The 17,203-nt window shown below is 35.7% G+C and overlaps 1 protein-coding gene across 1 annotated transcript in view; it reads right to left on the reverse strand.

The window, feature by feature from the left end:
- LOC136041461 (Ig-like and fibronectin type-III domain-containing protein 1) overlaps positions 1-17,203 on the reverse strand; it is a 259,166-nt gene that overhangs the window by 188,070 nt on the left and 53,893 nt on the right. The window contains exon 6 of the mRNA XM_065726145.1: positions 955-1,182. Within this exon, the coding sequence (XP_065582217.1) occupies positions 955-1,182 (228 nt within the window). The remainder of the gene's footprint in view (positions 1-954; positions 1,183-17,203) is intronic.

Genomic DNA, 17,203 nt, shown 5'->3' on the forward strand with positions numbered 1-17,203 from the left:
TTAAAATCAATTTTTTTTTTGATTATTTTGTTAAAATTTGATTTTGTTAAAATTTATTAACTTTGTTAAAATCTGTTTTTTTTTTCCTAACAAAAGAATACGTAGAAAACATACATAAAATATTTCCTTATTTTTAAAACAAGTTTCGCTTACTCTCTAAGAGACATCTAAGTAATACTTTTTTCAAATATGGACAATTACAAAAATAATGAATCCAACAATATAAGCATCTTTCACTGTCGGTGCAAGACAGAGCTTATCGCAAAATTGCAAATTTTTTAGAAAACATTAAAAATAGTCAAGAAAGCTGACATTTTTTAGTTTATCTACTTTTTAGTAAAATTTACATTGCGTAATATACTGTTTTTTGAATAATCACCACCAAATATTGTATAAATTTGCTTAGAACAGGTTCTCACAATTAAAAAAAAAAAAATAACAAATCTTTTCGCAACTAAATAGCTTTTCGCTTGTTTGACCCTCATAATTTTTACCATTGAAGTCAAAACCGAATTTCACAGTTGAATTTCACGAGCGAATTCTATTATTGAATAAAATTTCTTATTAAACCAACGCCAAATACTTTGATATATTCACTTACATGCTATATACCTTACGATTTGTTTACAACTACTTTCGTATTGAAAATGATATTTACTTTTTTGACAATCAATATTTTTTTCTTATTATAGCCATGGCTAAATTTCACAGGTGAAAGTTTCTAATAGATTTTTTTTCACCCCACGACCCAGTATTACTGTTTATTATTGCGATGGGGTATTGTAATACCGTCTATTATGTCTATTATTACGAATTATTTAAAATTACTTTTAAAATTACTTTTAAAATTGAAATGCCCCAAGTTCAATCATCAAAACATTTTCCATTGAAGTAGCAGCCGAATTTCGTAGCAGAATAAAGTTTTTCATCAAACTACTATTATAAATTACTTACCTGCCATGCATCTTACGATTTGTTTGAAATCACTTTCACAATTAAATGGTTCTTCGCCTGTTTGACCATCAATAATTTTTCTGAGATTACAGAAGCCTAAGCATTTATCAGAAACATTCAGATCCCGACAGCATTCGGTGAATTCATGGTCTAAGTTCACATCAGAGTTTAGAGTGATGTTTGAAAATGTTGATAAAGATCCTGGAGGTTGCAGGCTGATCGATATTACTAAAAACATAAAATATAGTAAAAGTATAAACATAAAATATAGAAATATATAAAATATATAAAATAAAATATATAAAATATAGAAATATATAAAAAACATAAAATATAGTAAAAACAATAAAATATAGTAAAATCCTTGAAAAAGCTAAGCACGATTATTTTAAACATAACTAAAGGCTAAAACAGACGCAACGTCTGTACGTGCCACTGTAAGAAGTTCTGTGGGTTATTTGCGATGAATATGATGGATTTTATCTTTCGAAAAAAAAATAATTTCAATTGACTTCAATTTGAGGAAAAGAATTGTTCGGTTACCCAAAAGGTTTATTTTGCATGACTATTATAAAATCAAAACGTGGTATCTATGCAGACACGGTGAGTTTTGAGTATGCACCCTTAGAAAGGTAAATATCTTGGCAAAAGCCTATTTTAGGGGTTATTGAGATATTGAAAATCTGTTTATCTAGGGCTCTTCAATGAAGCTTGCAGGAATGAAATCAGAGTGTAAAATAATCCCTTAGAATATTCCTATCTCTAGTCCTTATTTACCCTATTCTAAGGCTTAAGAAATTGAATGAAGACTAGTTTGCACCTGTTATGATATTGGGAAGCGATAAATCTTACCACAATTTCGGTTGGAGTCTTGGGTCCCCCCATCCCCTGAAACTTTTCTGAGGGTACCCTTTTGCCTTTAATCAACACGATGAGTTTTTCTTTAAAAAAAAATAGGATCTTTTGTAACGCATCACAGAAATCTTATGTATTTCTTGCACTTAAAGCTAGGGTATATACTTCCTAAAGTCCAGCTGATGAAAGTATTAAGGGATTGCTTTTTTGCAATATCACATCAAGCATTGTAGACGATGTATTATCCCCACCCTTATTTTCGTGTTCATTATAGAACTTCCTGACAAGGGTATTATAAGAAGCACAAGCCTCAAATTCAGCATGGAGCTGCACGACGCCAGTTTGCTGCTGCTTGGGCTATATGTTTTAATTAATTTTTTTAAAGATAGGCAAAAGCCTCTTTGTGAGTAAAGTTCGATTGAGATTTGTTCCCTATTTAGAAAAAAACAAAACAAATATAAACATGGAGTGTCTCTTACGTTCACAATTGATCGAATTTTGAAATTATGTCTGTAGAGCCGTTCTCCAAATGAAAACTGGCATGTTTCTCAAGTGCTATCGGAAGGCCGAGACTATAATGGGTTTTTATTAGGTAAAAGAAAATAAGCAATATCTAGAATTGGTGAATTTTTCGGTAAATATTTTTCGGTAATTATTAGGTAAAACGAATAAACAATATATAAAATTGGTAAATTTTTCTGTAAAATTTTCAGGAAATTTTTAGGTCTATGCGCCATTAATGGCACTACATGATCTATCCTTTATCCTATGTACTATACTAGAATATTGCTTAGATTTGACATAATTTTGAAAACTAGTTTCTTTATAGTCTCTTTCGAGGTCAACTTGGCCCAAGAACATCCCCCTAGATTCAAATCAAAATTTCCTTTCATAGGACTTCTGTATAGTTATAACATGCCTCCAGGTCCAGCAGTGGCGGTGATCTCAACTTGACAACACGTGACCTTCAAAACTTCCTCTTCTAAACCTCCCTCTTTACACCCTCCCAAGAAGTTCAGGTTTTTTCGCTGATTTCATGCTGATTCATGTGGCTGATTTTCATGATTTCTATGCTAATTTCATCTAGTATGTTTAAGAAAATCGCCCTAGGATCAAATCAAAATTAATTTTCCTAGGACTTCTGTATAGTTCTGTATATAGTTCTGATTAAAACATAACTACAGGTCCTGCAATAGCAGTAATCTCAACTTGGTAATACTTGACCTTGAGTTCAAATTCTGCAGCAGCAGCACACTGCGGGGCTAGGAAGTTCTTTCCAGTGATAAGACTATGCGAAATCATCTCGATATTAATCCAAACAAGAAGAAGCAGTCCTCCAAGATGGCACACACAGAGTTTTCTGTTTGAGGTCAGTAAAGAGTTTTATTTTTTATTGACTTCCAGAAAAAATTTCGACAAACAAGCTCAGGCTCTAGTTTCTTTATAGTATCTTTCGAGGTTAACTTGGCCCAAGAACATCCCCCTAGATTCAAATCAAAATTTCCTTTCATAGGGTTTTTGTATAGTTGAACATACTCCAGGTCCTACAGAGACGGTAATCTCAACTTGATAATACGTGACCTGGAGTTCAAACTCAGCAGCAGCAGCACACTACAGGGCTCGGAAGTTTGTTTCGGTGATAAGATTATGCGAGATCATCACGATATTAATCCAAACAAGAAGAAGTAGCCCTCCAGGATGGCACACACAGAGCTTTCTGTCTGAACTCAATAAAGAGTTTAATTTTTTATTGACTTCTAGCAAAATTTTCGACAAACAAGCTCAGAAAAACCAAAAAGAACACGTTTATAATCCAAAACCTTGCTCAAGCAACAATGGAAGGCATCTTTTGAGTTTCCGGTCGAGTTTAGGCTAGTTGAAGATTCAACAAGTTGATTAGAGGTTTTCGAAATACTCTAGGATTAGTTTTCCCGTCAGTTTAAAATTACTCATGGTAATTGGTAATTATTGGTAATTACCTGTGGTCCTGTGGTGGCGCAGTGGATTTGACCTTAGCTTGGTAATACGGGATCCAGAGATCGAATCACGCTGTAGGAATGTACTGCAGGGCCGACACAGGGACCTTAGTAGTCAAGAAGCGTCGTTAATTCTTAAATAATAATTATTGGTAATTGGAAAAAAAATTACCAATTTTCTCATGCAGCAGCTCTTGAGGCATTATTAAACTCTAAAAGTTAAAAATTTGGTAAAAAGCATTTAATGCAAATTTTCTATGTGTATTAAACATCTCTCTTCGACCCTACAGAATCCAGCTTTCCGCGGCAGAAAAAAAAAGAAACAGATCACAGCTACCCTTTCAAAAAAATCGATTTCTCTTTTTTGCAAGACGGAAGGCTCAAAACCTCCAGATAAAGGTCTTTGACCATGATAATACAAACGATGCACTTTTTACTTCGGTCCACCATTAAAAGGAGTTTTAAGCTATTTCCCAAATCCTCGAAAGCCTGAACTTCTTGGGAGGGTGTAAGGAGGGGGGTTTTGAAGAGACTGGGATGAAGGAGGAGCGAGAATAACTGTGTTAGCCTCAGGTGGCTTGGTGCTGCGGTGAGTAGTTATTAGTAGTATCCTTGAACAACCTTTGAAAGAAAAATCTTTCTCACTTGGTAGATATTTTTCAAAACACGTTTTTTTTTGGTTACTTTGGGTCATGTTCGCTTTTAGCTGCTGTTACTGTGGTAAATTAGTGTAGCTACTAGTAAAGCCATGGTATATTTTTTGCGACGCTCATTACTTTCTGTTTCCATTACCATGCGCGGCTTGATATGCATCTTTTTAGATTAATCTATGTCAAATGTCATCAATGTCAAATAAATACTCAGTTGTTTATGATCTCGTCAATTCTTAAACACAAATATACATTTACTATAATAAACACGAATGAAACACATTAAACACGAATATACATTTCTCGATGTCTCCCAAGCAAGAGACCAAAGAGCTAAGGATATGCTCAAGGATACAGATTAGGGTGCCATTAGGGTGTAGCTTAATGTTCAATTCTGAATTTTGAAATATTTGGCACATGTAACGATTAGTTGAAAGCGGAGAACCTGTGCCAATAACAGCCAAATTCCATAAAAAAATTTAAGTTTTGGTCAGACGAATCTATAAGGCTTTGCAAAAGATGAACCAGGTTTAGAGAAATCTGGATCTCTTGAACGATTCTTGAAACAACAGTATCCAATAATTGCCAACATTATTAGTAGGCTTAATATAATAATTACAACAAAAACTATCACTTTAATATCATCTTCATTCATAGCAACATTTAATGTCATTTTCGTTTGTAAAGATGGTTAGAGACAAGTAGCTGCGTCTTCTTTATAGCTCTAATTTGTAAAGCAATTTTAATTTGTTTAGTTTCTTAAATGGGGTTTTAATTTAGGAGAAAGATTCAAAGATTTGCGAGAAGATTTATGCATTTTTGAATTTTCAAATAATTCTGAACATATTAAAACTCATAATTAAATCAAAGGTGACGTAACTTAGAGTTAATAATTTATTGCATCATAATATATATATAAAAAAATTTATGATGTAAATTCTGGTGTTAATGACGGGCAACGCATTTAATTTCTTCCTTGTGTTTGGACTGTATGTTATCGGTGTAAATAAGCAAATTCAGAAAATTGTCAGGCTGGAATAAGATAAGACAAAAATTTACAAAATTGAACTCAAATCAAGTTAAATCGAGTTACAAATCAAGTTAAAATGACGGTGAAAACTGAAAATTGTGCCATATAGTACCATAAAGGAAAATATCAACTGAAGAATACTGATTAGTTTCTGTGGGTGCTTGAATTATGCAGGCTTATTCTAGTTTTGACAAGTTTAAAAAAAGCGAATTTCAGCTAGGGGAGGGGGCAAACTGGGGTCATGGAGGGGGGTTGTGAACCAAGGTCCAAGAAGGTTGGTTTCCTCTCCCCCTCTTCTTTCTTCTTCACCAATAGTGGGGTACTGAAACAGAGACTCAGAGAGCTGTTTAAGTAAGGGCTCATTAGAAGGGAATCTAGGTGTTGTTTGCAATTAAAGAGACATAGTATTTCAAACATAATCCAATGTTTGACAAAAACTGCACCTTCATATAGATGACATAACGCATGCATGTTTTGACAAGAGATTTATTTATTATTTATTTAAGAATTATCGACGCTTCTTGACTACTATGGTCCCTGCGTCGGCCCTGCAGTACATTCCTGCAGCGTGTTTGACAAGAGACGATACAACACATGCATCTTTTGAAAACTGCTTTTCTGGGGTATGATATCATATTTGGATCATTCCGCTGCCTGGCACCCAAGGTCTGAATTCTGGCCATCCAGAATTTTTCTTAGGGGGGAAGGGGTGACAGAAGATTTTTTTGGGAGGAGTATCTTTACAAAAAAAATTAACAATAAAAAATTGTTTTATATTCATTTTGTTATGTTTTTACGAGTTAGACAAGCCTTTTTATTTATTTTTTTTCTTAGGTCCGGCCTTGCTGACACTATTTGGTTGGTTTTTTACTATGTTCCGACGAATCATCTACGAAACTTCCCCTTTAAAATGTAGGTCCCGACATGTACATAAAAGAGGAGGTCATCATTAATATATTATGCACAAAAGGTGCAAAAATATGAAAGTATCAAATCGACAAAAATGCAACAAAATTTAGTGTACACATCGGAAAATACATATATATATATATATATATATATATATATATATATATATATATATATATATATATATATATATATATATATATATATATATATATATATATATATATATATATATATATATATACATTCCTTAAAGTAAGTTATGTACCCTAAGAATGAAAAATGATGTGATTGGCCATCAAAAATTAATCCATGAATACGAATAAAGCTTAAATTCTTACAGACCTGAAGTAAATCAGTGAGATAGCCTAGGCAATCTTAGCAAATTTAAAACTAATGTATAAGCCAATTTTTGCTCGGGACTCTATCAAGTTGAGCATAATGGCATGGTCGCTTAAGCTTGTGTACCTGAATTGTCTCCCTTTTTTTTATAACAGTACTAGCTGTTGGGGTGGCGCTTCGCGCCACCCCAACACCTAGTTGGTTGGGGCGCTTCGCTCCCCCCCAAGCTCCCCCCACGCGCGTAAGTCGTTACGCGCCATATTAGTTACGCGCCATTGTAGTTGTGTCCCTGTGTACCACCTATGAATATAGATAGATTTATATATGTGTTTTGAACTACGTAAAACTTGCGAATATACAACATTCTTGGCTTTCCCATTGTCTGTGCATATACAAAGCCTTATGTACTAATAACGACGTCATATGCAAACGCTCTTTTTACAAACAAACAAACATGCATACACACAACTCGTTTTTATATTGATAGATAGATAGATAGATACAATACAAATTAACTGCGTAAAACTTGCGAATATACAACATTCTTCGCTGTCCAATTGTCGCTGCATATAAATAGATTGTCAGGTTTACCGACCCTCGAACATGCAACGTACAATTGTCAATGGGAAAAACAATCAGTATTAAGATCAATACCACATTTTTCTAATGATTGACCTTGAGCTTTGTTGATGGTGATTGCAAATGCTAATCGAATTGGGAATTGCAATCTTTTAAATTGAAAAGGTAGATCCGTTGGAATCATGGGAATGCGAGGAATAAGAACAGCCTCACCTTCAAAAGGCCCTGTCAAGATTGTGGCCTCTATTACGTTTTCCATTGTTATTTTTACGGCAAGTCGCGTGCCATTGCAAAGCTTTGGTGGGTTGATATTTCTTAACAGTATTATTGGTACGCCTATTTTTAGTTGTAGCACGTGTGGTGGAAACCCTGAAAGATCCATGGAATTTAAAAATTCAGATGGATAATTAACCACCTCATTTGGTTCCAAAACTGTGTCGACTGACTTGTAAAGGACTGCCTGGTCTCGAATCTTGGTCAAAACAATATTGTTGATTTCGTGGACGTCTATATTTTTGGGTGCAAGAATCGCTCTTTCACTTAGCCATTTATTATTTTTAAAATTGTTTAGAATATTCGGAAATACTTTTTTCAATCAATTCATTTTTTGACGTCACTAAATTACAGAATTCAGCAGGTAGTTGTATACGTCCTGAAATTGAGTCTACTGGGAGCTTTCCGTTTCCAATTGCCAGTAATTGATCTGAAAATGTTTGACCAGAGTCATCGTTTTGCAATCAGACACGCATATTTGTAGTTAATTTTAATGTTTTTACGTGTGCCCATAAATTAGAATTTTTCAGGCAAGCATTCATTTCGTCTGCAGGGGTTGATCTAGGTAAAATAGGTAATGTTTGCCTGAAATCTCCCGCAAGCAATGTTAATGTGCTGCCAAAGGGTTTCGAATTCCCTCGCAAATCTTTCAAACATTGATCCAGAGCCTCGAGCGATTTTTTGTGTGCCATTGTGCACTCGTCCCAAATAATAAGTTTGCATTGATGCAATACTTTACCCATCCCAGATGATTTGGAAATATATCACGTGGGAGTTTCTGTAGAATGCAAATTCAAAGGCAATTTCAAAGCGGAATGAACAGTTCTTCCACCAGGCAGCAACGTTGCGGCTATTCCGGACGACGCAATTACCAACGCTATATCTTTTTTTGATAGAATTGATGCCAGAATCAGTTTTATCACAAACGTTTCACCAGTACCTCCTGGCGCATCCAAAAAGAAAATTTCTCCAACGTTGTTATCGACGCAATGAATTATCGTATCATAAATGTCTTTTTGTTCTGACGTTAACTTGGAAATGTTATTTTGTAGATACGACAATAGACCACTCGTACTGTAACTTTGTTCACGATCCAATTCTACACATGTCGAGACAGCAGCGGTACGATTAGGTGAAGGCATTCCCAAATCCTGAAGAGGTTTGTTTGCCATACATACGCACAAATCTTCTATAATAACTAAAGTGCAGTTATAAATTTCTGATGTAAAATCAAAAGTCATATCTGACGTCTCTAACCGTTTTCGTTGGAGTATATCTTCGGACATTTTTGATTTATATTTTTCCCATAACTCTGTAGGAGCTGATGGAGAGCAAGTTGTTGGTATGATGGCAAACAATGTACGAATTTGACTTGGAGTTGACGTTTCGCACGCGTCATTGATGCAGTTATCCCAGTGTTGGTCATTCTCCAATAAATTCAGAGCTTGGCATGCACTACGTAAGTGTCATGTATAGTACTGTTTACAGTTCTCAAATACTCATAGGACGTCGGACCGGGTACATTCACCAAAAGCATTTAGAAAGAAGTATTCATGTTGAAGTATTCAGTAGAAAGAAGCATTCATGTTGATTGGGGTGAACGGTTTAGAGTCTTCCTATCGTGGTATCTTTGAAGATGGTAGGTTGGCCGTCGACTGACTTACCCTGTTTTCGACGTTCAAATACTTTATTTTTAGTATTCCACGTGTAATACGAAGGCACTTTAGTATACAGCAGTTTTTTGCAAAAGAATCATTTTTGCATAGCGAAAAGAAAGCAGTTAACTTTGTATCCGGTGGATTCAGGGCTCTTTGTTGCACGTTGGTGTCCGAGAAATAAACACGTTGACCATTCTGTAAATGTACCGCTAAGTGAACAACAGCTGGACTACGCTCATGTATCGGAAATGAAAGTATTCGCCAAACAGCTTCATTACTGTTTATGTATCTTCCAGTCTGATATTGTACGATTTCGTTGATATCTTTGATTTCGGACTGCAAGCCAAAAACTACCATGTCACTGCCTTTGTTGACGTATTTACATATGTATTTGATTGCCTTTACGGAGTTAAGGCACTGCATTTCTTATTCATTTCTTTGTTAGTGGCTGGATTCATCAATTTAATATTAAAGTAATAGCCGTCGGCTCCATCTCGAAAAATGATAGGATATTGTAGGGGATCGTAGCATCGATGAGTTTCAGCAATTCTTACCAACTGAGCGTTTCGGTTATGAAGAATAATATCTCGAGGTAAAAACTGATCACCGACCATAACGATTGCCATTTCGTCAATAGTTGGAGCATTGTATCTACGCACATGTTGGCCAGGAGGCGTTTTGTCAGCGGAAATAACAATTTTATGCGGATCAGTAGGCATCAAATCGATGGCTGTTTTGAACAGACGCACTAAAATATTATTTTCGTGGAAAAGATGTTGCAATTGGGAAACGATTGTCCTTTCAACGTTGGGAGAAATTTCGCAACGTGCATTCAATTCAGAATTTCTATCACTGATGAAGTACAATTGTAAAAATTTATGATTCTCTCCTGAGAATGGTAGAAGAGACCCTGCTTTATGATAAATTTGCCCTTTTACTTTGAAAGTAGGCATAAATTGATCTGGATTTTCGATTTGGGCACCAAACGACGTCATTTGGAAACATGAGTTATATTTTCTGATCTGTGATAAAAAACGCTTAGATTCTGACGTAGTTCCAGTAAGCAAAGTTTTCAATGGCTCTGGTGGTGCAGCCAATAGAGGAAATTTAACTTTTCCTGAGGCGCAACACATTCCCATTGTTTCACCATTGAATTTCAAGGCCTTGCAATAGGGACAAATTTTAGACATAGTCCCGATTTGAACACATCTACTATAATCATCGACTGGGCTGTACCTGAATGCCAGGCGATAATTTTCAGGTTGCTCTTGTGATTCCTCGGCACGCTTTCTTTTCTTACTTTCTGTATCAGCCGCAAGCCTGTTTTCTTGCTGTTCTTGTGATTCCTCGGCACACCATCTTTTTTTACTTTCTCTTTCAGAAGCAAGTCTGGTTTCGCGTTGCTCTGGTAGTTCCTCGACACGCCTTCGTTGAAGTAAATTGCACATTCTTAATCTGGCCCTTTCTCTTTGAACCGCAAGCCTGGTTTTGCTTTTTGGTAACATTCTATCTTTTTCAATGTTTTTCAATTTGTCAGTGTTCATTCTAACATTGACTGTTAGAAAAAATTTTACGTGCCAAGCCTGCTAACACTCAACAATTTAAAATAAACCTCAAATTATAAATATCTGTTATAAGGTTTTCGAATTACTTTAATCTATTGTCAAAATATATAGAAATATTTATGCAATTTCCAGTTTCTACATTTTTAGTTTCAGTTTGCTTTTCAATTTAGTTTCATTTTTATATATAGATAAGATATAATCTGGCGTAACGGACAGACAACTTATTTTTATATATAGATAGACAAGGGGTTAAAATGCAGCACTTCATATGGTAAGACATAATTCAATCGGAGGCAATGATCCCTTTAGGTCAAACTTGAATTATCTAGTTGGGTTGCAGAGCAACATATCGAGTTTGTTTGCTTTGTTAGGGTTTTATTTGTGATCAGCAGTCTTTAGTTATGATTAATTTAGCCCAAAATCGATATATCTAAATTCGGTTGCAATATAACACCACTACTTTGGTTGTTCCAGTGCTATTTATTATGTTGGGTGATCAGTGGTCTGTAGCTATGGTTACTGTACCTCATACTTAGGGTGAACCATGAAATGTCTAACTGAGTTGCAGAGCAACAAAACGACTTCTGTCTGTTTCCTATCTACCAAAACGTGTTGTTGGGTCAAAACCCAAATTAGGTAAATTCAGGCGAATTCTCTCCATAGATGTTCTCCAGGCCCCACACTTTTATGCAGGCAAGCATATTAACGAACAATGTTATTTCAATGCAATCCTGGTTTAACTAGGTTTTTAAGTGATTATAGCTCCGTGGCTCCCAACATGGGGCATGATGATATTTTGACAGGTCATGGGCAGGACGGGCACCCCTTGGCTGCCTATACTATAGAGCCTTGTTTTTTTAAGAGAGACATTTTTCGCGTGAATGGCAACACATTCATCTACATTTAAAGAGCAAAAAAGACATATGATAGTATGGCAACAAAAACATGCACTGTATAAAAGGGGTTTTATCCGGATAATATTCTTTATTGGCGTAAAATATACATAAAGATCAATCCCTCCCCCGTAAAAAACGAGTAAATTGCCTTTTAAGCTTTCTTAAGGTGAATATGCGTAAAAATTTTAGTTAAGAAATTAAAAAGTTACGAGGGGGGAGGCATCAGGATTATAGAAATGCTTAGGTGGTGTATGGCCCAAAATTGGTTTGAAACCACTGTTCTAGATTATTCAAATCGTGTATAGCCATTCTTTAGCTATTTCAGGTTGATATTTTTGGTTTTTTTATTGTAAATATAATCGCAGTTTATATTTATTTCGTTTCTGGTGAAATTAAATAAAAAAAACAAGTTTTTTCAACTCAAAGTAAGGAGCGACATTAAAACTTAAAACGAACAGAAATTACTTCGTATATGAAAGGGGCTGCTTCCTCATCAACGCCCCGCTCTTTACGCTAAAGTTTGACTCTTTCTCTCAACTCTTCTTTCTAAAACAGTAAAAACTTTAGCGTAAAGAGCGGGGCGTTGATGAGGAAGCAGCCCCTTTCATATACGAAGTAATTTCTGTTCGTTTTAAGTTTTAATGTCGCTCCTTACTTTCAGTTGAAAAAACTTGTTTTTTTTTATTTAATTTCTGAACGTTTTTGAATCAATGCATGTTTTGATTTTGGCTCTCCGCAGAGAAATAATTAAAACGAAATTTGCATTTATTTTTTTTATTTTTTTTTTGGCTAAATGGCTTTCTCATAATTTTGATCGAATGATTTTGAGAAAAAAAGAGTGGGGGAGGAAGCCTAGTTGCCCTCCAATTTTTTGGTTAATAAAAAAGGCAACTAGAACTTTTAATTTTTTACGAATCTTTTTATTAGTAAAAGATATACGTAACTTATAAACTAGCTTACGTAAAGAATTTTTTATTCTCATGTTTTTATTACACATATGAGAGGGTTCGCCCCCTCGTCAGTACCTCTCTCTTTACACTAAATCTTAAATTTTGGCCCAATTCATTAAGAATGACCCCTGAATCACAAAAGCCGTAGAATAAATAGTTCACATTACTAAAAATACTTTAGCGCAAAGAGCGAGGTATTAGGAGGAGGTGAGCCCCTCATATGGGTAATAATTTCTGTTCGTTATAAGTTTTAATGCTGCTCCTTACTTCCAGCTGAAAAAAAAACTTTTTCCTATTTATTTTTTCATTGTTTTTTTTCAAAATAATACTAGTAAATCCTGCGCTCCCTTCATGGAAATTTTCTTCCCCCATGACAAATTCCTCGATGGAAAGTTCCCCCAGTATATCCCCCTATTTTCAACCCCTCCCCCCAACCAAAGAACCCTCCTGAAAACACCTGTACACTTCCCAATCACCATTACTATATGTAAGCACTGGTCAAAGTTTGTAACTTGTAGCCCCTCCCGCGGGGACTGTGGAGGAGTAAGTCGTCCCCAAAGACATAGTTATAAGGTTTTTCGACTACGCTGAATAAAATGGCTATCTCAGAATTTTGATCCATTGACTTTGGGAAATAATTAGCGTGGGAGGGGGCCTAGGTGCCCTCTAATTTTTTTGGTCACTTAAAAAGGGCACTAGAACTTTTCATTTCCGTTAGAATGAGCCCTCTCGCAACATTCTAGGACAACTGGGTCGATACGATCACCCCTGGGAAAAAGAAAAAAAAAAACAAATAAACACGCATTCGTGATCTGCCTTCTGGCAAAAAATACAAAATTCCACATTTTTGTAGATAGGAGCTTCAAACTTCTACAATAGGGTTCTCTGATGGTGTAATTTTCGTTAAGATTCTATGACTTTTAGGGGGTGTTTCCCCCTATTTTCTAAAATAACACAAATTTTCTCAGGCTCGTAACTTTTGGAGCGTAAGACTAAACTTGATGAAACTTATATGTTTAAAATCAGCATTAAAATGCGATTCTTTTGATGTAGCTATTGTTCTCAAACTTCCATTTTTTAGAGTTTTGGTTTCTATTGAGCCGGGTCGCTCCTTACTACAGTTCGTTACCACGAACTGTTTGATGTAAGTTATTCAGTATATTAACATTTTTAATTTTATTTTTACACAAAACATATGGAATTGTCTTAGTTTAGTTAAAACTGATCAGGTGATTGCTAATTAAAATGGGAAAATTCCTGGTACGCTTTAATGGCGTAATGTTGCGATGCAACGAAATAAAAAAAAAGTTGAAATAAACAATTAAGATAAACTACATTTTTAATCTATTTTTAATCTATGCATTTTAATCTATTTATGGATTAAATCATTTTTAATCTATGCTATTAGAATGCATGACTGCCCACATGAATAATAAAACTACGCTATTGTTCACAACTGTTCCAAAGTTCCCGGGCGAGGACAATGGTTCCATTCATAACGATAATTTAACTAAAATGCAAGATTCAGATATAGACCGTGAATACCATGGGGACAAAGAGCCATGTCATCCAGCATTAACAACTCAACTTTTGATTTAGCTAAAGTAACAGATCTTCGTTGCAGCCTTAGCTGCAGCAAGAGGAAACGATAGCCCCAGTAATCGAAAGTTTAAAAATATGTTTCGCAAAAAAAAAGTCAAGTGAAAAAACTTACGAGGTGATTCAAGAATGATTATTATTAAATAGGTATCATTAAAGTAAATTTACTGCGAAACAAATTACTGAGAATTTTGAAAAATTTCCTCATAGACCATGAGTGCCATCTCATATCACACATTTTGGCACGTATTCATACCATTTGCGTCAACGGCTCAACTTTTGATGATAATTAACACAAAAAGCGCAATCCTAGGATGGTGTCAATTCGTAAAAGCTAGTGGCAGGGTTGTTTTTTTTCAAAATCTAGGGAGCAATTTCGTTGTTCAAAGGACACTCAAAATATAAGGGGAATTGAATTTTTTTTTGTTACAATCAGAGCCGTTCCTATGGTTGGTGGCGCCCGGGGCAAAAAAATTACAGCACTCTTCACCCCTAACTCAAACATAAGAGAAAATGACTATTCAAATTGAAAATTTTGATCAAAATGCGCAATCCCCCAGCCAAAAAGGAGCAATTGACCCAGTTGCTCCCTCCCTTAGAAACGGCTCTGAATATAATGGATCTATTTTCAACCTAACCTCTGTCAAGACTAGCGAGTTTCTCCAGGCGATGCTTCCGTTCTTTTAGACAATTTTTAAAGAAACCTGGAAATATTTTTATGAGCTATATTTTTTCTCCATGTTTTCATCAGTGCTACTGAAATAATATCTTTCAACTCTTTTTTGAGTTTTGGGAAAAAATTCAGATAAAAGTGCTATTCTGATGGTTTGGGCTATAAACTGGACGTGGCGGCATTCATAGAAATTTCTTGACGCACAATCGGTCATTAGAATCTAGCCAGCTACCCTTCAAGATTAACAAGATTAACTTGCATTTCTCATTCCTACTACTACAATCAACCCACCACAGCACCAATCTGCCTGAGGTTAACAGAGCTACGCAAGCTCTTCCTCCATCTCAATCTATTCAAAACCTTCCTTTTTACACCCTCCCAGTAAGTTTCAATTTCCCCTAAATCTTTCTTTATGACATCCTTCCACCCCGACCGCGGACCTTCGGCTTAGCCCCAGACAGTTGGCCGAAAAGGACAATCTTCGGCAATCTTTCATCCTTCATCCAAAGAACGTGCCCTAACCATCTCAACATTTTCCTCATTATCGCCCAAGAAAGCGAGATTGAAAAACACTTTTCATACACCCCACTGTTTTGAATATGGTTAGTCATCCGGGTACCGAGAACAATTCGTAGGCAATTTATCTGGAAAACATCTAGCGAATTTCATCCACTTTTCGGAGAGTCCATGCTTTAGAACCGTATTTGACCGATGTCAGCACTGTAGATTCCAATATTCTAGTTTTCGTTTGCAGACTTATCTTCCTGTTCTTCCAATGTTTTTTTTACCTATGAAAAAACACCCTGAGCCTTGGCTATTCTACTTTTAACCTCTTCGCTGCTCCTACCGTCTTTACTAAGAATACCAGCGAAACTGTCGACCTGATCAATCTTTTTGTTACCAAACGTCACCTTTTCATCTTCACTTATTTCTAGCCTTAGCGACTTAGTCTACTTTACTAAAATTTTCAAACCTATTATCACACGCTGAACTCACAAAACCTCTAAAAGTTCATTCATTTTGCTCAAGTTTTCATCTAGAATGCTTAATTCATCAGCATAATCTAAGTCCAGGAAAGTTGTTCCTCCTCATTTGATTCCGTGTTATCCCATTGCCCTTCCTGTGCTCCTTAAGGCAAAGTCTATCAAAATGAACTATATAAAAGGGGATAGGACACAACCCTGATTAACTCCTGATTAGATACAAAATCAGCTGCTAGCCTTATTTCCTACCTTAACCGCAGCAGTGTTATTATCGTACATAGTACGAATCGCTTTAATGTATTTTTCTGGTATTTGTCTGCATTTCTTATTGATGCGATTAATTAGTCGCTTGTATTGAACGGTTATGACGTGGGTTATTATGGTATACACCTGTAGCATTGAGGAATAGGAAGAATTAAGCTTATTTACCAAATAAATTCTTCTAGGGGGGTCATTTGAACTAACTATCAGGGATGAAATCCCCCGGAACTGAAAAAAATATGTATGCCTGACCAATAGAATCAAAATTCACAGCTTTTTAACTGCCAATGAGGTAAATCATCGAAAATAGCGAAAAACAGCAAAAACTAGGAAGAGTATGGCTTCTAATATTTTCTTCTATCTCTATGATTAAGGCTCAGCGACTTGGATAACATTCATCATAACATTCCATCATAACATTCATCGACCATCATAACATTCATGGCACCAGCAAAACAATGATGAATGATTTTTCAAACAGCGATCCCAGGAAGCCTGACTTCATTTAGTGAATATAGGTGCTACATTTTTTATTTTATTTTTACTCCTAAATTCGCGGCACCAGAGAAACTTTTAGGATAGCTTCCTCTGGAAGATCATTCAAGATACAAGTGCAACGTTGAATGAAGCTGTTCTTCAAGCACTCTGTTCTCGGCGTGCCAGACTCAAGATAATTTGACCGAGCTTTGTACCCTCATGTCTGTCTTGTTGGTTGGGCAATTGGAGGCACAATACGAGAAAGCTTTAGAGAAGGAGGTGAATTTAAGTACTTGTAGAAGACAGCCATCGACGCTGTATCAGTCCGAAACGTATTTCGGTTTGCATGTAATGTGTTTCGAAATATTCTATTGATAATGCTTTAATACATGAAAGTTTTGGCAGAAGTATCAGGTTGAATAATGAATATCAGATGAATGCCTTTCCTTGGTCCCATGGTCGAACACAGACTCAGACCCTTCTGGAGAAAGATCCCACAAATAATAACTCGAGACAGTGTCAAAGGTACGCTAGGCAGAGTCAGGATAGATCAGTATTTTCAATAGAGAGCTA

This window comes from Artemia franciscana, unplaced genomic scaffold, assembly GCF_032884065.1.
Source record: "Artemia franciscana unplaced genomic scaffold, ASM3288406v1 PGA_scaffold_23, whole genome shotgun sequence".
In the NCBI taxonomy this organism is placed as follows: Eukaryota; Metazoa; Arthropoda; class Branchiopoda; order Anostraca; family Artemiidae; genus Artemia; species Artemia franciscana.